Genomic DNA, 22,693 nt, shown 5'->3' on the forward strand with positions numbered 1-22,693 from the left:
AAATGTTGTGTGTTCCGGCTGCTCCACCAACCAGCTGCTCCCATCTCTCCCTCTCTTTAGGCCTTGCTACTCCCGAGACACAACAATATTGAAATTAGGCCAATTAATAACCCTACGCTGGCCTCTCAGTGTTCAAGTGAAAGGAAGAGTCACACGTCTCTCACTTTAAATCAAAAGCTAGACATGATTAAACTCAGTGAGGAAGGCATGTCAAAAGCTGAAACAGGCTTTTGCCAAACCGCCAGGTTGTGAGCGCAAAGGAAAAATTCTTGTAGGAAATTAAAAATGCTACTCCAGTGAACACATGAATGATAAGAAAGCAAAGCAGCCTATTGCTGACATGGAGAAAGTTTGAGCGGTCTGGATAGAAGATCAAACCAGCCACCACATTCCCTTAAGCCGAAGCCTAATTCAGAGCAAGGCCCTAACTCTCTTCAATTCTGTGAAGGCTGAGAGAGGTGAGGAAGCTGCAGAAGAAAAGTGTGAAGCCAGCAGAGGTTGGTTCATGAGGTTTAAGGAAAGAAGCCGTCTCCATAACATCAAAGTGCAAGGTGAAGCAGCAAGTGCCGATGGAAAAGCTTCAACAAGTTACTCAGAAGACCTAGCTAAGATCATTCATGGAGGTGGCTATACTAAACAACAGATCTTCAGTGTAGACGAAACAGTATTTTGGAAGAAGATGCCATCTAGGACTTTAATAGCTAGAGAGTCGTCAATGCCTGGCTTCAAACCATCAAAGGACAAGCTAACTCTCGTTAGGGGCTAATGCAGCTGGTGACTTACAATGAGATTAATGTTGTTTTCATGTCTGCTAATGCAATAGCCATTCTACAGATCATGGATCAAGGAGTAATTCTAACTTTCAAGTCTTATTATTTAAGAAATCTATCTTGTAAGGCTATAGCTGCCATACCTAGTGATTCCCCTTGTGGATCTGGGCAAATAAATTGAAAACTTTCTGGAAAGGATTCTAGATGCCACTAAGAACATTCACGATTAATGGGAAAGGGTCAAAATATCAACATTAACAGAAACTTAGAAGTTTATTCCAGCCCTTATGGATGACCTTGAGAGGTTCAAGACTTCAGGGGAGGAGGTAACTGCAGATATGGTAGGAACACCAAGAGAACTAGAATTAGAAGTGGAGCCTGAAGATGTGATGAATTGCTGCAGTCCCATGAAAAAACTCTCATGGGTGAGAAGCTGCTTCTCATGGATGAGCAAAGAAAGTGGTTTCTTGAGATGGAACCTACTCCTGGTGAAGATGCTGTGAAGACTGTTCAAATGACAACAAAGGATTTAGACTATTACATAAACTTAGTTGATAAAGCAATGGCAGGGTTTGAGAAGATTGATGCCAATTTTGAAAGAAGTCCTATGGTGGGTAAAATGCTATTAAACAGCATTGCCTGCTACAGAGAAATAATTTGTGAAAGGAAAAGTCAACTGATGTGGCAAACATCATTGTTGTTTTAAGAAATTGTCACAGCCCCACCCCCTCTGCCTTCAGCAGCCAACACCCTGATCAGCCAGCAGCCAGCAGCCATCAACATCAAGGCAAGACCCTCCACCAGCAAAAAGATTACGACTCACTGAAGGCTCAGATGATGGTTAGCATTTTTCAGTAATAAAGTACTTTTAAATTAAGGTACACACATTGTTTTTTTAGACATAATGCTATTACACACTTAATGGACTACAGTATAGCGTAAACATAGCTTTTATATGCACTGGGAAACCAAAAAGTTCAAGTGACTCACTTTATTGCAGTATTTACTTTGTTGTGGTGGTCTGGTACCAAACTCACAATACAGTATCAGCGTGGTCTGCCTGTATAGCCATACAATGAAATATTATTCAGCCCCCTCTCCAAAAAAAAAAAAAAAAAGGAATGAAGTACTGACACATGCTACAATGTGGATGAACCCTGAAAACATTATGCTAAAAAGAAGCCAGTCACAAAAGACCACATATTGTATGACTCCATTTATATGAAATGCCCAGAATAGACAAACCCTATTATTTTTACAACTTTTAAAATGTTTCAAATTATTCCAAAATAAAAATTTAGAAAAATAAAATCAGGGCACTCGATGAGATCACCTAGAGACAGTATAGGCAGAGAGGATAAGGAAACTCAGGACAGAACCCTGGGATATGCTAACACTTTAAAGGTTGAAGACAGGTTGAAGACTCAGCAAGAGACTGAGAAAGAGAAAGTAGCCAGCAAGATAGGCAAGTCAGCTATTTGTGCCGCCTGCCAAGACAACAGGGGCGAGGGACATTTTACTGGCCCTAATACTCAAGAGAGCTTAATCAAGACATTTGTCAGATACACGTAGAAAAAAAATCTGGCTGCCACCCAAGCGTAGGAGGGGCAGAGCCTTGCCCCTCAGTGGTGCTTGCTGTGGGGATGAAGATCTATTCTCCTGGGGAAGGAGGAAGATGAAATACCACCAGGGACGGATCTTAGTGAATGTGCACAGTGATCCTAATCTTCATTTTAGAGAGAGGAAACAGAACCAGAAAATCAAGTCGTTTGTACAATGAATGTGGCAAAGTTGGGATTCAAAATTTTAGCTCTTAAGTCCATGCTTTTCTACTCCTCCCCCAGCAACCTAGTGAATTGCCAATACCACCTAAAGATCCTTCGTTTCCAGGGCTGCCAGTCAGTGTTTCCACAAGGGCTACAGTGACTGAGTAAAGTTGCTTCTTAAGAAAGGGTTGCAGGACTTCCCTGGTGGCACAGTTGTTAGGGATCCGCCTGCCAGTGCAGGGGACACGGGTTCGAGCCCTGGTCCGGGAAGATCCCACATGTTGCAGAGCAACTAAGAAATTAAAAAAAAAAAAAAAAAAAAAGCAAGGGTTGGATAAATCAAGAAAATTAAGTTAGACACAAGCAGATTGACATGTATCCCCCTGGGTACTTTAAGGTTAGGTAGGCACACAATAGTGGGGGGCTGGGAGGGCTGCGGTAGAAAGATTTGGGACTCAGTTCACTGCCAATACAGCAGGACGGAGACTGGTCAGCTACCCCAGGTTCAGTTCCCAGGGACAGGGGAACAGGCAATTTGTCAAGACCTGCCTAGTACATCACTCCCCTGCTTAAACCCCTTTAACGGAATCTTTAGAGAGGGTAAAAGAGACAGTAACTGGACAAAGCACAAGTGAGGGCAGGGGTGTCAATGCCGCGAACAGGAGGATGAAGTGGACACATGTATCTTAAACACCAAGACTCAGCTCCTGGACACTGGCATCCTGGCCTTGACCCTCTGGGACCCAAAAGATGAGAAGCTGGGAGGACAGGGTTTTAGATGGAGGGAGCATCTGGCAAAGCACTCCACAGAGAGCAAGGTGCATTCTTAGAGCCGAAAGATGATCTCTTTGACTAGAGGGTAGTCACGTGGGACAGTGTACATTTGGCTGCAAAGAAGGTCTGGGGCCAGGTCTTCAGGGCTTTGTAAACTACCTTAGGATTTGAATTTTATCATAAGAGGAAAGGGAAGATGTTAAGTTTATTCCCTTTTTAAATTAAAATTATACTTACACATAATTAAATTGTCTTTAAAAAAATTTAACCACTGTTAACTTAGTTATCCAGACTATAACCTCTTTGAGGGCAAAGCCATTGGATTGAACTACTTCTACCTCCTCAGTGTCTAGTGCAGTGGTTCTCAAACTTTAGCAGAATCATGGGATGGGGCCGTGGGTGGTTAACACAGATTTTGCTGGGCCCCAACCTTCAAGTTTCTGATTCACTAGGTCTGGGGTGGGACCTGATAACTGTATTCCTTACAAGTTCCCAGGTGTCGTGACCGCACTTTAAGAATCTGGGGGGAAAGTAAAAGAACCTACAGGGAATCAGTAGAAAGAGTAAGAGAGTATATGAAGACACACTGAGTTCCTGATGCTCTTCTAGACCATATACAGAACAAGCTGGGATAAAAGAGGCTGGAATTATAGAAATCCCAGAGGCAGACTGGAAAAGTAGAGATAAAAACAGTTAATGACAAAACTTTAGCCTAAGGAGGTTTCCCCTCCATTCAAGCCCCTGTTCCAAGATACTCTTCCATTTATAAATAAAAAGCAAAACAGTAATTTTTTCAAAATTAACAATTTTAGAACAATTAAACAAAACCCGCAAAGAATGCTTTTAAAAGAGTAGTTACACATCCTTACCTTCCCTCAATTATCTGTACCTGAAATAAACCTAACCACCAAGCCTGCACTCCTCTAAATAGACATCATCAATTGCCTGGTGACAGCTACAAGAAGGGAAGGCAAAATGCCTCGGAGGAACTGAAAAGCATCCAGAAAATTTGCTTTGCCAACTTTAACCTTTCTTAGTAATAGAAATGTCAAACTCTTTATTGGTTTATTTTTTTCTTTCTCTCTCTCTCCTCTTTTTCTTGCCTGCGTTTTTAAACTGAACATACAGCATATTTACTAAAGGTATAAAATCAAGGCAAGTTGTTAAGGCTGGCTCCTACAGTGGAAAGAGTGCCGAACTGGGAATCAGGACATCTAGTCCTAGCCCAGGCACACACTAATTGTATGGCTTTGTGCTCAGTTTATGCTATAAATGTACAGAGTTGGACAGATGGTCTTTGTGGTCTATTTAAGCTCTGATATTTTGACTTTCAAATCTAAAGAAATAAGCAGCATTATCACACTGTCAGGCACACAAGGGGACAGTCCCCAGATAACTAGAGTTCAAAGGAAACATTCTTGTAGGATTCCTTCACCTTCCACCTATGTCAATTACGCAACCAGACAAAGGGAAAGCAAACATGGATCAAGTATCAAAACAACAGCTCCAGATGAGTGCTCAGAGGAAGTGGAATTGACGCTCCCTTTACCTTCTGAGTGCCATGCTGCGAGGTGGGCGCCAGCTCAGCCAGAGCACCATGTTCTGGTGAACAACAGGACCATCAGTAAGAGTGAAAGAAATCAAACACTTTCTGCAGGTCCAATCTTGGTTTCCCTATAAATAAAACATGACTACAGTCGTTTTAAGTTCTTCCTAGTACTGTACCTTTTCAAATTCCGAAACAATCAGGTAAATTTTTTTAACCTGCTATGCATTTACTACTAGTACTTTCATCAATTACACCAAGGAGTTGGTCAAATCTGGCCCACAGCCTGTTTTTCTACAGTCCATGAGCCAAGAATAGTTTCTACATTTTTAAGTGGTTACAATAATCAAAGTAAGAATATTTTTTGACAAGTGAAAATTATGCAAAGTTCAAATTTCGGTGCCTATAAATAAAGTTTTATTGGGATGCAGTCACGCTCATTTGTTTACATAATGTCTGTGGCTACTTTCTTGCTATGACATAGTTGAGCAGCTGCAAAAATCTCGAATATTTACTATCTGACCTTTTACAGAAAAAGTTTGCGACCCCTAAGTTACACCACAGCCTATATACCCATGTCATTTTAATAACAAACACTTCCAAGGGTTATTTAGATCATAAAAGACATGGGTAAAGTATGAATAGGAAAATACTGAAAGAGGAAAAGTGTTCGTACAGAACTTGAATTTTTCAACAGATGAGGATAATACTGGCAAGGCCTCCTTGTTTGTGTGTATCTGACATGCAGCTTTCAAACCCAGAAGGAATGACAATCTCTCAATTTTACTGTCTTTCTGCAGCTCTCTATGCTAAAGGAGAAGAGAAAACGACAGAGTAAAACATTATCACTGGAAAATACAGCTAGGAACCAGAATGGCACTACGAAGTTAGGAAGTTTCCTAATGATTTCAAAATCTCACCCTTTAGTAAGGTGTCTGTGTTTTCTGAACCAAAAATAACTGAGACAAATGGTATGACAAGTGTAAGCATGCCACGGGAGGCAAGGGGACATAGTTTTTGAATTGGGGATGCACTAGAGAGATCTGAGACACAGTAACTGTGATACTCACAGGTCAGAGACTTCCAAAGAGCTGAGAGCCAAACAGGTTAACAGACATTCACTGTTACTGATGGAGCCTTTTGATAAATAGAGTTTAAAAGACAAGAAGTACTTGTAAGATTAGAGGTTTTAACAAATGGGTTATTGGGACTGTGAATCTGGGGATCGAGGTTTTTGGTTCAGGCTACCTGCATGGAGCATTCTCATACTACAAACATTAAATAAATTTAGAATCTTGACATGGGGTATTTCTCAAAAAGCATCTAGTCCCGAATCAGCTTCCTAAAATCACATGGACTATTAAAAATTCGAGGATGATGCCAAATAAATGTGCTAATGAAAATTAGGTCACATATTCATTTTTAAGATTTGCACATGTATTTTAAAGACACTTTTACACTGATGTTTACTAGTAAAATTGAGACAAAAGGGGCATCAAAGTTAACACCAGGTGCATTGTGAGGGTCTGTTTAGGAAAGGTTTATGCCCTATACAGAGTTTGAGCACTTACCTCTGTTTCCCCTCTGCTAGTCATTATTCAGTTGCCTTCCCTCAGGTCAGAAAAGTTCTCCTTTCAATCAGGACTGGCTCAGCAGTATACCTCCTCTTTGGTGCCTTCCTCTGACAGAGGTGATGTACAGATCTGCACAAACAGATATCCACAACCCTCCTACCTCATCTCACAGGCCATTTCAGAATGGTGATGTGCTTCCCAAACTCCTAACACCAGCCCACTCCTACTATAACACTCATAAGCTCTGCCAGTGTGGGACATGGCCCATTTTTTGGTCAAATGTGAAAGAGAAAGACAGATGAATGGCAAGAAGCAACAGACCATTGATGTGCTAATTAAGGCTAAGTTACTACATTATGCCAAGGGACTACAAACCTTCAAAGTGATGTTTCTTCACAGGACCGCCTCGAAAATTCGTTAAAATACCGTAGCAGTTTCAGAATTGTCCATTTAAAATATAATGCAGTTGGTGCAAAGTGAAAGGTTTCCTTTCAACCCTCAAAGTCCTATTTTCCTCATTTTTCCTTAGTACTCTTACAGCTTGCACCTTCGAGTAAATTGTAAAAGCCAGAAGAGGCCTATTACTGTATTGATTCACATATTTCCCCACATTAACTAGTCCCTAACGTGGATATGAAACAAGGAAAAAGATCCACATGAGCCTGTAGATTAAAGAGCAGAAAACAGTGAGCATTTCCTCTGCAAACCCACCCTGCCTGGACTGAGAGTGGAGGAAGGCTTCCTCCAGGGAGGGAGACGTGTCAAGAGCAGGTAAAGAAATAGGGCAGGTGCCTTCTTGTGAATCAGACACTTAGGCCTCAAGCGAAAAGATTAAGAGAGAAAAATCTAAATATGCAAACATACTACTTTTCACCTTTGGGCATACTCATTGAAAATAATATTTCAGTCTGAACAGGGAAGAACTTGGAAGGAAAGAATTAACTGTCATTGGAAGCTGTGTAACTGAAATTTATTTGGTAAATGAGAAACTCTCAGAAAATAATGAAAATGAGGAGCCACCAGATTTTTTGCTCAATTTTCCTTTTCCTCAAATTCAGAATGGAAATGGGAGGGGGGAGGGAGACATGGAATTATGAAGTGAACATGACACACATTAGTTCACAAGCTTATAGCTAATAAATCATGTTGTTCCTAGCTGCTCAAGGGGTGTGATCTTAGGGAGAAAACACCCCTCAGAAGAACAGAGGGAAAAAAAATCCATGTTAAAGGAGAAAATAAACATGTAAATCGTAGCAAAAACCACATTAGTTAGGTATGTGTAGGGGAAAACAATTGCCTTTTTCTGAGAATAGATTTCCCCACAACTTTAAAATAGATTTCCTCTGATACATACAAATCATACTTGTCTTCTTTCCTAATAAGTATTATCTTTTTATATAAAAAATAATTTTCAAGACAGGAAAGACAGAAACCAGAGGATTTCATTCACATCTGTACAGAAATATTTACTTTTGTTAGACAAAAAACTCAAGATCACAGTACACAGTGCTTATTTATTTAAATACTTGAAAAGGTCAATGATGGAAAAAATAGGTTCATAATGAGAGTTTTATTCATTAGATTTATTTCACCATTTAAAAAAGTGCTGCTTCTAGGTTATCCTAGCCAGATATAGAACACTTCATGACACATGCAGCTACTGTAATATACTATAATAGACACAGCCATTATAGAATGATTTACACTTTGGGAGGAAACTCAATAGTAGTAATGGTGACTATTTATTTAAACTAAAAACATTGATAATATACAAATCTTTTTTCTCATTTCATTGAAAGGGCTATAAAATTCAACATACTGACAAAGGAAACAAAATAATCACACAGGTGACGCCTTTGCTAATCGCCTTGAGCTTACTCCTTCCCTAAAGGAGAGCATCACACTCAGCTATACAATTTTCTAGACTGAACGATGGCTTCAAGGCTGGCCTACCATGAAGGATGGGACTGAAAGAAAGTCACGTTTTTAAAAACGGAGAGAAAAAGGCAAATTGTGCCTCGTGTACTTAAAGTACCCAAAGATCATTCTGAGTAAATGTGAAATAAATAAGTGATCAATGAGTAAATAAAGTCTCTGAGCTGACTTAAACCTAGGAGAGTGAGCCAACTGAGCACTAATAATACCATGTAGAAACGTCTAGAGACATCATTTCTTGAACTCAGTCTGGGAGACCATACCTTGCCTGAATATGTACATTATTTACAAAATATTCCCTTTCGGCCTCTGAAAGTTAGTCATTTTAGTTTGGCCGTTAAGCTGTTTCCTTCCATATGCTAGCCAATACTGCAGTTATAACTATCATTAAAATACTCTTACGCATGAATTACAAATATTAACAAAGTAACTCTGCATGTATAAATATCTCAATATTTCTAGCGGAATTTAAAGCATTCAGAATGTACATAAAAGTATTTGTTTTTGGTAGGGCCAGTATTTTTTTTTTTTTAAATCATCGCTGTTTCAATAATGCTTTGTACATAGCAAAGCCCAAAACTGCAAAAACAGTAGCACCAAAACTTGCTCGAAGCCAAAATGTGGAGCTCTTGAGGTCAGCTTGTGTCACGTGCCTGTAGTCAAAAAATATAATTAATGTTTAAAACATGATTAGTATGAAAAAAACAGTTATATGAACAATCTACTTTTAGGGAAGTATTAGCACACTTGTCAGGCTAATTGCATACAGTAATGGTCACCAAAAACATTTATCAATAAAGCCACATGTACATTGCTTAGATAATCATTATCTTAAGACATACTGTAGACATTAATAAAGAAATATCTATAATTAGTTACTATTTGGGAGTAAACAACATCCAAAATGTTATAAATTTTCTTCACATGGGAAGCGGAGAACTTAGACAAATCAACCTGCCACTTTTTAAAACCAGTATGGTCCTTCAAAATGAGAGGTAAGACTGAGACCTCACAATTTTAAGAGTCAATTTCATGGAACTTAATGTGCAATCTCCTGTCCCCAGGAACCAAAAGCTATCTTGTAAGCAGTTAAGTGACAAGTGACAATACTTTTCTAAGAGCAATGCTTAAAATCAACTTTGGAAACACTGAGTCCCATAAAAATTTACCAAAAAAATCCCAAAGGGGTGGGGGAAGATTTACAAGTTTGCATTAATTTGGTTACTGCTGATTAAAGAAAGAAGAAGAAAAAAACAAACAGACGAACCAAACCCTGGTATCAGACAGGCAGTGACATTGGTACCAACTAAAGGACATGATGTAACATGATGGACTGAAAGGTAAATGACATAAAAGAAGCCATATTATGCATGACAAGAACAGGGACAGCCTGTATCACAAACTGAGTTTGTGAGCATGCTCAGTTAATAACACTGCTAAGCACCCCCAAGGGTCTCAAGTATGACAGCTTACCATGAAGAGGATACAGCTTTAAAGCAAAGGTTGGAACATTTTATTCAGCGTCACTGAAGTTTTAGTTAAGTGAACACAATTGAGGTGATGCAGAAAACTTACAGAATTAAGAGCTTAGAGAAACTGTCTAGTTTAGGTTATTTCACAACTAAATTAAACAAACAGAGTTGAAGCAAGAGTCAGACATCATTAAAAGACCAAGACACTGACATATGCAAAAGAGTTAAGAGCCAAAAATCTAAAAATTATACAAAACTACTGTCTCAGTAATAGTCAAAGAGAGAACAATCACATTAGTTATCACAAAATGCAATCTGTACATCCCTAAGAAACAAGTTTACAATACAAGCAAAGTGCTCCATGCTTATCACTATGGTAAAACAACACAAAGCACTCCAACTTATCTTACCCAGTTTCTATTAAAAAAAAAAAAAAAAGTCACTCCTTAAATAATTATTATTTTACAAAGCAAAGTGATAACACAGGTTCATGCCACCTTGCAAGTTAGTTCTTCCAACAGGTAATGTTTCATTTTTTTAAAAAACAGTTAGGGAAGAAAATACTTAGGTGTTTAGTTTTTCCACTTGGAAAAACTCCAACAAAGGCAACCCACTGGTTGTGGGAAATGTTACCTGGCTTCAAGAAAAAGTGGACCATGAGATGACTCCACGAAGATGGAATCTTCTACAGAGCTGATGGCATGCACCTGGTGAATAACACTGCCTTCGTCGTCTGCTAACAGCACGGCACCCCACTCAGCTACCTGGGCTCTTAACCTTTTATACACATGCACACAGTTTGCAGTTCATAGCACAGCTCACAAAAGAAGGGGACTGAAAGTAATATCTCTCAATTAAACATCCCACACATAAACTGAGTTGCCACCCTACATGATGCATCTCATGCTTTCTATATTTAAAATAAAGTTATTCTATAGAAAATTGCCAAACTTAAAAAAATCTATCCATATATACTCTTTTAAAACACTCACATACCAGGCAGGAAACCTAAGGCTGTTATATACGTTCTCTATGTATCCCCCAGAGGCTGGTCTTGGTATATCTGAAACACTAAGAGAAGCCCTTGAAACCAATACTATAAGCAGTACCTGACAATATGAGGTGACTATAAGTATTTACTCAAAATGAGGCTAACAACTATTAGTCATGAAGTTTAGAAATGCTTCTAGTTTCTGACTACTAAAAACTACAAACATACAACTGTAAAAAAAAATTGAGTAAAACATCCCAAACTCAGAGGCTGTCACGGCCCTATGATGAGAGTTTCAAAGTTTACAACTCCAAGTCAGCAGAGATGTACAGAACTTAAAGTGAGAACACAGGCTAAAAGTGCATTAGAGTTTTGCTTCAGGTTTGGTCTCTCTGTGATTTTCATGCATCTTCACTAACGGAGAATATTTTTACACTTATTTTTTAATTTAGGGGAAAAGGGGGTTAGGATTAATATTAGCTATAATGACATTAAAATCAGTCAAAATGATTTCTCATCAATATTCTTCACATATGGAAACTGTTAACACAGCTTAGCTCCCTTTGTTGAATTTTGAGAAAGTATTACCATTCATGAAATAATATATTCTAACTGACTTTATTGCTTAGTTTTCTTTTGCATTTCAAGACAGTAATTATTACTTTCCCTAAGCTATAGTATAGTCTTCAATAGGCAAAACAGTGGTTCATATTTATAGATGAAAAACAATACAGATACATGTTCAACATACAGCTAGTTTAAAACTCAAGGCAACCATTGACTCATAAAATATACTTCAATGACTCTATCGATGTTATAGTAGTTGTTTAACATACTTTTAGACATGGAAAACTACTTTTAGACAGAAAGCTACTTAGAGAATTATTTTATGTCTTTACCGTATGCATTTAAAAGCTACATCACCAGGCTCTATTTACAAAAGAGAACGCATTTATAACAGATGGCACATTTGCAGTGCCTGCCTAACTGACAACACCTGAATGGAGAACAGTGCAATCTTTTTTTTTTTTTTTTTTTTTGAGAACAGTGCAATCTTAATTGTAAGTATTAAGAACTGAGCCATGTTTGTCATTTCAGATCTCAAGCAGAAGCAGAGTAACAGTTTCATAAGGCTGCTTCCTAGTTCATGCCTATAAACTCAAGCAAAAGGAATGCTTCCACAATTCAAAAGTTTAATTCTTGCCAAATGATTCACATAATACACCTCAGAATAAATTATAATATCTTACTGCATATTTTTTCTTAAGTTTTTTTTGACTATTAAAAAAGTAATACAGGGAGTTCCCTGGTGGCGCAGAGGTTAAAATCCCGCTTGCCAATGCAGGTGTGTGTGTGTGTATAAAAAGGTTATTTTTTTCCAATCTACTGATATATCAGAATCACACATTTCCCTACTGTACGCAGAATAAAATAATTTAGGTTCAGCAGTATCTCTTTTTAGAACATAAGAAAGAACGACTAAATGCTAAAATATAACCTTAAAAAATCGTGTGAAGCTTGTCACAGCTTTCGAGTTCTTAGGTAGAAAATTCCTGTGGACTGGATGCTGGCTTTCTGTCTTAGAAGTGCTGAGGGCCCAGATGTCAATTAGATGACAAGCGCTTTTTTTTTTTTTTTTTTTTTTTTGTGGTACGCGGGCCTCTCACTGTTGTGGCCTCTACTGTTGCGGAGCACAGGCTCCGGACGCGCAGGCCCAGCGGCCATGGCTCATGGGCCCAGCCGCTCCGCGGCATGTGGGATCTTTCCGGACCAGGGCACGAACCCGTGTCCCCTGCATCGGCAGCCGGACTCTCAACCACTGCGCCACCAGGGAAGCCCAACAAGCGCTTTTTGACACAAGTGTGGGAGCAAACCAACAGGTTTGGACCTGGATATTACTAAGGCTGCTACTTAACAAGGCAGAGAGAAGATAGTGTTTCAAAATTCAGGCAATAAAGAGGCACATTAAAAACTTTGTATGAAGGTCACATAGGCATATAACAACGGACAAAAATTCCTATGTACCTTTGCACAGAATGCCTTAAAGAAGGCATACAAAATGCTTTGATTAACTCTACAATTTATGGTAAATATAAGAACATGAACTAAAATCTTTATTGGTTCAGTGTATTTAACCAATAATAAAGGGAATGTTATCCTCTCCCTGCTTTACGTTTCTACCACCTGGTGAAGTATTTTTTCATATTTACCTCCAATAATAATGCCATTACTGCTAATAATAATTTTAACAATGACAATTCTCCTAATTGAACTAGTAGGCATGAAACATTTTAATAAGCTATTTCTCGAAATAGGTTAAGAAATAAAACCATAGTGTCCAACAAAGATGAACTATAACACAAATCATACGGAAGCTGTTAACTGAGCATGCCTAAACAGTAACATACTTAGGAAAAGGACACAGGTGTGCATCAATGTCAAGAAATGCTTCACCAAGCATTAGAAGAATAAAAATTCATGGATGATTGTAGATACATGGGAAACACATAATGTCTTCTACATGTTAACTACAGATACTTAAAGGTCAGAATAGGCAAACTCCATCCTGCTGTGCCCTTTAATGTACTAAACCAAACGGCAAAAATGTTTTAACTTATAAGCAGCAGCAGCTTACTTGAAGAGAATCTATAACACAAGCTCTCATATAATTTTAAACGTATGACTATGTATATGTATCCAAATTCAAAGAAAAGCCTTGTAAGGACCTTTCATAGGAACACAGAAGTTTCATATGAAATTAAAACAGAGGATGCACTTCCTTAAAATACAATATTTTACTGTAACATAATATCCTGAGAACTCTTACATTCCCTACAGAATCTCTATAGCATTAAGATTTCTAGGAAACTATCCTCTTCATAAAGCAATCCTGTGAAAAGACAGTTCATTTTAGCGTGACAACAGTGAAGTCCTTTCTTCAAAAACAGGGCTCCTATATTAAGTAACATGATTTCAAACAATGTGAAGGAGTAACTTAGGTGATTATTAAAGTAATATGGGCAAATGAAGTGAGTCGTTAAAGAACAGATTAAAATAAATGTCACATGTATCCAATTTTTAAAAATACATTAATAAACAGGATAAAAAATACAATGGGTATGACGACTTGTCCATCATACCTTTGCGTCTCGGTAAATACTCAGTGTGAACTACACATTTTGTTGCTAAAGTAAGATGCTGTTACCAAACTTAAGAAGTAACATGAACAAATAACCTATACGGCTAATCCAAGTACTAAAATGTGGTGAAAGAAATACTAAAACCAAGACATGCATCAGAGAAAACCACACCAAAATAATAAATCGTAAAATAAACAATTTGATTAAATTATAGGTTAGGAAAAATGGGAGGATTATACACTGAAACACAGCTGGGAAACGGCTCAAGAGGAGTTAAAAAATGACTAAGTGGCACAGGCAAACAAATGAAAATGAACACCTAAAGGAAGGGACAAATTAAAGTGCACACACACTACAGTACAGTGACATCCTCATGCAAAGCAGGAGTGTTCTAAAGTCAGAATAATAAATACTTAATAAACTAAAATCCTGGGTAGTTCAAACCAACAATCAAGCCCACTCCTACATAATCATTTTACACCTTCAGATTTAAGAGGTATTTATAATTAAAATAAGATCAAAAGGTATTTTTCTCCAATAACATGATTTTCACTATTTGAAATGAAAGCATTGCCAGAGACTAAAATCACCTGGCCACAGGTTAATAATCTTCCAAATGTATTTAAATTCAAATAATTCCAGCTATTCATAAATTATTCCAAAGAAAAACATAAACCTATCCAGATCTAAAGGCTGAGACCATAATTACCAAAGAACAAAGTCACACGTCAGCTATGTAGTTAAACACTTCTCTCACATGTTGAATATACATTCAATTAAACTGGAAAGAAAAAAATTTTTATTACTATTTTCTACTTAAAATACATAGTGTCAGTAAATAAGCTAAAAAAATAAAGACAATCTTTTCTGGTCAAAAACAGATGGGGAAAAATGGACAATTTCAGAAATGTTGGAACTGTTGAAATTGTGTAAGTATAAATTAATTAATTTGGCATAGATCCTCTCATGATCAGGTTATAGCACTTCCTTTGCTAGCATAAGGCACTAAGGTCACTGAAAATATAACCAAAAGTTAAAAAAAAAATTTAACACAATATTTAGAAAGGTATTTAAATACAGGTCTGTATCTTCTTCATCTTGATATTTTGCCCCAGCTCACAGCAAGATCCTATCTAAAGCAGGTACTTAAGTACTTGGATGAATAAATCAAAGTGGTAGGAGGATGACATAAAGGGAGAACGTGGCACCAAACATGTATTATCTCTGGAAGTAGTTTCTATTTTGGTGATCAAAATTTTTACAAGCATGCTAAAACAATGTACTAATTTGAGACCAACATGTATGTACCAATATTTGTCTATTAATTTCTTTGCAGACATTTAACAAAACTTTTTGGTTAAATAAAAAATTTTAAACTGCTCATTTATACTTCTAAATCAAACGCTAGGCACAGCAGATTTCTAAAATGAAAAGACTTAAGACTTACTGTTGAGCGAGAATCGTCCCTATTGAATTACAGTGAAAAATTCTTACATGACTTTTACTCAATTAGTGAATCCTTTTTCTGTTTATGTAACATTAAGATACACCTAGAACAGCAAACCAGTGGTGACCAACCACCAAAAGGTTGCCAAAACCCAAGACACGGTAGGGAAAGTGGTTCCATTCTCACCCCACCAACCCCATTACTTTTTCAAGTTATTAAAGAGAAAGGAGTAAAACTGTATGTGGAGGTGTTTTTAAGAGACATTTTCATTCCTCAGGTGTACCTTTTTCTGGCCTGCATTTTCACAACTTTAGGCTATGTCTTAAGACTGAAGTTGCAAACTGGTGGCCTGTAAACATGCTTTCTTTGTTCTGATTAGTACTTCAGATTTTTAAAATTTAATTGCCTTTACTTAAATATCAGGAAATTTTACCTAAAAAATCCTGACTTCTAGTGTCTCAGAGAATCAGAAGTCCTGGCTATACCACGCTTGCACAATAACCAACAGCCAGAGCTGAGTGGTGGCTGCCTCTTGCAGACAGGACCTGTCGTAGCTCCCACCTCTCTTATTTCTTCTCCTTGGCCACCTTCATTCATTAACATTATCCATCCAGACCCTGTAGGTACTTAAGTTTTTGGCCTCCATCCTCACCTACCTCATCTATAATCCTTTTGTGAATTAGAAGAAACTTCAATATAGAGCTCCTAAATTTCCACTGGACTTCTATAAAATAATTTATTGAAATACTACCAGGGAAGAGGAAGGAGTTCTCTGAAAAGTATGCTGGTTTTCCTCCTCATCTTTTTCATTCTTTCCCTTCTTGATTACCAGACATCAGTGATGTATGCTGACATTACCATTAAATTATTTCTAGTTTATAATTAGATATGACAAAATGTACTGATTTCTCTTCGAAGATCACCGTACAGAGTAATTTATGATGAGCAATCTCATCCATTAATGCACACCCAACCTATTTCATTGGGAAGCTGACTAAACCAACCTAAAATTAAAATTGGCACTAAAGATGCAGACAACGAATCAATCTGCAATTATGGACGATCAAGAGCTTCTAGAATAAAACTGATGGTCTGCGATCAGCAATTACTAGGAGCCAAGGTGAGTTCACCAAGAATAAGACACCAAATAGATGTCACTTTCTATTCAGATAAAATTAATACATTGGTGGATCAGAGGAATGTGGTAGAAATTATATTGATTTCAAAAGAGCCCTCCAGGAAATCTCTTATAAGACAGTAAGATACAACATGGGCTGGATAATAAAATATTTTTAATTGACAGAATAACCTTTCCCCAAGAATTCTGAATCTGCATCACTGGGAAGAGTTCTCTAGTGGAGCACCAAAGGGCTTGCTTGCTTGCGCAATCTCGCTCTCTAATCTCTGGGTATTCAACATTATTTTTTAATCAATAACTTGAAAGATAAAGAAGACACAGCTACCAAATTTGCAAATAACACAATGCCGAGAAATATATATAATGGGACAAATGACAGAAATAATGTTTGAAATGACTGAGCTAGAACAATGGATCAAAAAGCAGAATGTGACACTCAATAGAGATATATATGTATCCGCATTTAGATACAAAGAGCCAACTAAAACTGTCAAATACACAGAGAGGAGGGGACACTGCCTTAATAGCACTTTGTATGAAAAAATCTGATTTCAACCCCAAGATTAATATGCATCAACAGTGGGCTGGGGCTGCTAAAAAGTTAATTCATGCTGTAGACAGGTGCTGTCCTAACTGTGGAATATGACCGCCCACCGTTATGGACTAGTCAGATCACACCGGGAGCACTGTTCTCCATTCTCAGTGGCACTTTTTAAGAGGTACTCTGAACAACTAAGGGGCTTTCAGATGAGGAAAACCAGGAATGATGAAGTCACTAAACCATTTAAGAAAAGGCTGAAAGAAATGGGGATGTTCTACCTGGAGAAGAGAAATTTAGGGGAGACATGATGGCCGTCTTCAAATGTCTGAAGGCTATGTTGAAGAGGGAGTAGAATAGTCGTATGTTGTTCTAAAGGGCAGAACTAAAGCTAAAGGAGAGAAAGTTATAGGGAAATAATTTTAGTCCAAAAAAAAAAAAAGGCAAAAGCAAAAACCTTCTCCAATGAGGAAAGCCATCAGCAGATAAACAGTATCTCTAAACTCTATCAGGAAGGCTCACAGGAAGGCAATCTAATGGGAGGTTAGGCCAGATGAATTCTAGAATCTCTTCCAACTCTACCATTTCCAACACCGGAGCTCCTGAATGCTGTCTGGTTTGAACTAGCCTTGCACTTTCTCAGACAGTTGTCATGAGCAAATCTGTCTGTGTTACTCTTTATAAGATGCCATTCAAAAGACAGAGGCAGACCTTCACCACCAAATGAGCGCGGTGATCCCTTCAAAGCAATCACCTATGATGGCTGCATTCTTATTCCAGAGCTACTAGTGCTCAAAACATCACTGAAACTCTTTTAGAATGTCTTCAGAGTCAGTTTCTGACTCACGTAAGATACAGCCTCACTGTTTAATAGCCATGTCTACACTGCTGGTGGACACAAACTATCCTACTCATTTGGTACAGTTGGAGCCTAGCCCTCAGTAAGAGTCCAACAGTAACCCAAATAAGATCCATTTCTAACCAAAATCTGTTTAGCTTGATCATCTGTCTTAATCAAGCCCTGGTCCCAATGACATTTGAATGATTTCAAAAACGTAATTCATTCATAGACACATAAAAATTTGACATTAGATACAAATTAATATTACATAGGCTCTTAAATGTTCACAAAATGTAAAATCGATTTGAACAAAGAAAGGTAGCATGACCAGAATAAGAACATAACCTTCCAAGTTTATTGCTCTGAGGGAATGTATACAACCTATTTTTTTGTTGTTGTTTCTTTTTTAAAAGTATATTACTTTCTAGGCATACTTTATGTTTCGGGTTCAATTGTAAAGACCTCAAAAACTAGTACTATAGATCTTTTTCTTTTCCATATTCCTTTGAATCCTTATAGTTGGTTATTATCTTCATTTCAAAAAAACATTCCAGGTACTTAAAAGTAAAAGTACATTATAACTATAAATAATTTCAATAGAGGAGTTTTTCAAACCCAAGATACCGCTCATATAAGTATGGTTTTAATAAGCTGTACTATTTGAATGCAAGCTGAGTACAGCATAACATGTGGAATCAATGTGTCTTTTCCTTACTAAAGCCCTAATCTATTTCTACAACTCTCAGCCAAAAGATTTCTAATCTCCCTACATATATTATCCCCTAATATAAAAAATACTTTAACTTCCTTAATAAAAAAAAAGCTAAAATCTTACTTTATAGTCCCCTAAATATATCTATTAATTTTTAAACATTAAGGATGATTCCAGAACTAAACATTGTCACCATAGTGAGAATTTTAGTGGAAGTTAGTTGGGCATCAGTCAGCTTGTTGTCTTTGTAGTATTTGTATAATAAATAGTTAACCACTTTTTTCTTTTGTATTTTAACAGAATGCCTGGTACCCAGTAAAGAAAGTTAAGAACCTGTTAAGAACTGCAGTGAAGATTTTGTTCTTTACAGATTGCAGCAAGTCTGAGTTGAGGAAGTTCTGACAGATGCAAAATGTACACCTGTTGCAGGTGCACATACAGCGTAACCGGGCATGGCTGCGAAAACACACAGAAGGACAGGAGTTGAGTTCTTACTTACAAATATGGCACAAGTCAGAGTGTGCCAACTTAAAAAAAAAAGATTTAGGCATAAGCAACACTAAGGAAAAGGACAGTGTGGGGCATGCTAAAGTTGTGCAGAATTCCACATTTACCAAAAATATAATGAACAGCAATAGCTCCCTCCTCCCTCCCTAGAGAAAATCTAAGGAAAATCAGCTAACACTTTTGCTTTTTTGGAGGGAGGATAGAATTATCAGTACAAGGGTTTTAGTGGAATAAATATGCACAGCAATAGATGGCACCCTCATCTAAATTAATAAAAGAAAAACTGGGTAAGCCACAGCACCCACCAAAAGGTCAGAGTTTGCTAGCATTTAAATAACCATCCCCTCCTCCTCCCTCAGTATATACACATGCCTGAAAACCAGGAAGGAGAAGAGTGACAAATACACAAAAGAGTCAAAAGACGAGTATGTTCAACCCTGAGGAGATATGAACAACATCGTCTTTAATTCATCAAGCACCATGGCTCCCAAAGGAAATCAAAGTGCTTCATAAATTTCTACTTGAACCCAAAATATAGGGTTAATTTCGTCTGCTAGCAAAACACACCAGCTAAGTACGATAATATGAAACTCTGCGTAAGGGTGTAAAAAATCAACAATGGATCCAATTGATATTAGATATGAAATTTAGGGAGGCTTTCTGACTCCTTTCTGGTTGAGTGAGTTGCACTAGTTGGTACAGGCACGTGGGGCAGCCCATTTCACCTCCACTCTAACAACCAAAGTAGGGGGTCTCCAATGACTGCTCAGTGGTCAGAGCCACTCAGACATACAAGGCCATCACACCACCCCTGGAGAGGTACTGGCGCAGAACCCACTCAGAAGAGCGCCACCTGAAGAATCAATTACATCACTTCCTGTAACACCTGAACATTTTTTAGAGGCTTCTCAGTCAATGGACTGGCCCAATCTGACTTGGCTTAGCTTGTGAGATCTGATGAGACCACAGCACACCGTGGCATGGTTGTGGAGATTAGCAGCATCCCAATAATGCCTAATTCCCAACATGAAGAAAAACAAGAATTAATTTTTTAAAAGACTCTTACAGGCTCAAGACATTCCATTTTAATATCTGACTTGTGATGATGAACATATCACTGCTACTAAGTCACTGCCAGCTGTCATACTGGAATCCATCTGTTATTTTATAAGTTGAATCTGACTCTTCAACATATACAGGCTCCACCCACCAAAAAGGAGGGATGCAAAGTATGCTTAGCAACAGGGAGATGCTTCATGAGAAGTAGTTTCGGATTAACCATAAAAACAAGTGTCCATGTATGTACATTTATCATATACACACACACACACTCACACATATTGCAGTAAAATTTTAAAGATGCAGATCTAAAAACACAGTTGCAGTTATTTACAAGATTAAGACAGTGCATTTACATATTAAAAAGAAAGACACCATAGTATACAGTTAGGCAGTAAGCCTGACCAAGCAGTGCGTTTCTGGATAATTACTAAATGTGAATTATGGAGAAAAAGATTTGGTCATCTATAAGAAAATGTCAACAAAATGCCATAGAAGCCATAAAGAAAAAGTAACTTACAAAGCAGTTTTTAGAAAGACCCAGATTTTTCTCAAATTCTCTATTCTATCAGTGTTGCCCATGTCTCGGGAGAGTCTGTCTCTGTAATGATCCTCTCTGTAGATAACATACATGAAAGTTTTAAAGCAAAGGTAAACATAAAAAGTAAGGTTTTGCTTATCTAACAGTAATAGGAAGGAATGACTTCTCTTCCAATACAAATAGAATTTCAAGGGTTTGCTGCATTTTTTTTAAAGTACTAGTTAATGGAACAGCAATAAAGTTAACTGATTTGAAAAATCCGTACAAATTAACAACCTTTTGAAAAACCTTATTAGTTTGTAGCAATTTTTGAGTATTACTCTATGTTATACTGTACTTTTCATAAGAAGAAAAATAATTTAGAGAATAACATAATAATAAATAGAATAAACTGTAAAGTCCTGAGAAACGCACTGCCTGAAAAACTATCTTATCACAAAACAGAATTTATACGAACACCGTACTTGAGGAGAATGCCATTAAGAACCATGCAATTTTAAGGCAGTTAGTAAACTACAAAGATGACCACAGTTATGTGCTTGTGCATATGCATGTAGAGATATACAATAAATGTACATAAAATTTGTGGCTCATAACACTTAACATAAAACATTTATATAGAAGGAATCCCAATTACAACTACTTTTTATAGCACTAAAAAAAGACATTATATCCTGAACTCAAACATACCCATAATTTAAACAAAAATTCATAAACGATTTTAGAATCCTTCACATACTCAAGGTCAATTAATCAGCAGAAAAAATATAAAAGTTAACTTTTTGTTCATATGGAAATGCCTTATTAGCATGATGTCAATTCCATTTTATTGCAGTAAGACTATCTTTTTAATGATGGGTGAGAGGCTGAGTTTTATTGCACTATCCTATTAAGATAGTTACAGCCTGCTCAAATATAGTCAAATATTATCAGAAGCACCAGTGATATAATTTTCTTCTGGTACCCAAACCAAACCTGCATTTACTCAAACTTGTCCCTTCTCATTACAAAGTCTCTTTCTGTTGCTGAACAACTTCTATGTGACGGAGATTCCACCCTCATGGCTAATAAAGGCATGCAATGTTACCACAAACCATGCAAAACGAAAATCATGGCAGAGCAAGTACTTACGGGTACATGGCCATTGTTGTCAATTTAACAAAGATGTCTTTACTGGGTGCATCAGCAGTATTGCAAGTGAAGGCTTGTGGTGGAGGCATTTTGTGTTTCCTGCAGAAATCAGTAGGTGAAATGCTATATTCTTGTCTGACTTCATGCAGGTCTGACTTTGCAGCTACGATTAAGCAAGGTATTCTGCTGTCCATAAAGTGTTGCTACAGAATAAAAAGTGAAATCAAAATCTGATGACAAGTTCAAAAATTACTAAACTTAATTAAATGGGCACTAAAAATTTTCTCTAGATAGGCAAAGCATCAACAGTTTCAGGGAGAAAGTAAACTAAGAGGCAAAGACTGGCAGTTGTCTAGGTCAGTAGCATAATAAGACCAGGGCCACTTTTCTAATGCTGGTAACAATATAACAATTCTTCAAATTCACTACAATTTGAAAAAATTTTTTTTCAAAAAGAAACAATACTCTGAAATAAAAAGAAATCTACCTAAATTCTCCCTCCTAAAGCACACTATTTTCATTTTTTGATATTACCTCTAGTCCTTAAGTACATGCATATATATATGTTTACATAGTTGTAGTCATGCTGGACATAACCATTTAAAAATATAATACTGAATTTTCCATGTTTTCAGAATTCAAAACCATTATTTTTAATGGCTACATAAATTTCATAGGATCATTTTGTCTCAATTTGGTAAACTATCCTCCTATTGTTAGACATTTGGATTATTTCCAGGTTTTTGCTATTAAAAACAATGCTAGAGTAAATTCCTTCGTATATACAGTTTTTTAACTCTTATTGAATCTT

At 37.2% G+C, this 22,693-nt stretch overlaps 1 protein-coding gene across 7 annotated transcripts in view; it reads right to left on the reverse strand.

Moving 5' to 3' along the window:
• Nucleotides 1–2,004: 2,004 nt before the first annotated feature.
• Nucleotides 2,005–22,693, reverse strand: part of RHOT1 (ras homolog family member T1) — a 64,477-nt gene continuing 43,788 nt past the window's right edge. The window contains exons 17-22 of one of the 7 annotated variants that reach the window (XR_003437944.1): nt 21,883–22,085; nt 20,731–20,826; nt 18,978–19,100; nt 6,428–6,559; nt 5,927–5,993; nt 2,005–4,984 (exon numbers count right to left, since the gene is read on the reverse strand). Coding sequence is in view for 6 of the 7 variants with exons in the window: in XM_027130310.1 (XP_026986111.1) it covers nt 8,901–9,018; nt 18,978–19,100; nt 20,731–20,826; nt 21,883–22,085 (540 nt within the window). In the remaining variant the exon portion in view is untranslated. Of the gene's footprint in view, nt 6,560–7,383; nt 9,019–18,977; nt 19,101–20,730; nt 20,827–21,882; nt 22,086–22,693 lie in introns of those variants that run through there. The other 6 variants (XM_027130311.1, XM_027130310.1, XM_027130314.1 and 3 more) reach the window with 6 other exon arrangements.

The sequence above is a fragment of the Aethalodelphis obliquidens genome, unplaced genomic scaffold (assembly GCF_003676395.1).
Source record: "Aethalodelphis obliquidens isolate GAN/ISIS:26980383/991018 unplaced genomic scaffold, ASM367639v1 scaffold38, whole genome shotgun sequence".
In the NCBI taxonomy this organism is placed as follows: domain Eukaryota; kingdom Metazoa; phylum Chordata; class Mammalia; order Artiodactyla; family Delphinidae; genus Aethalodelphis; species Aethalodelphis obliquidens.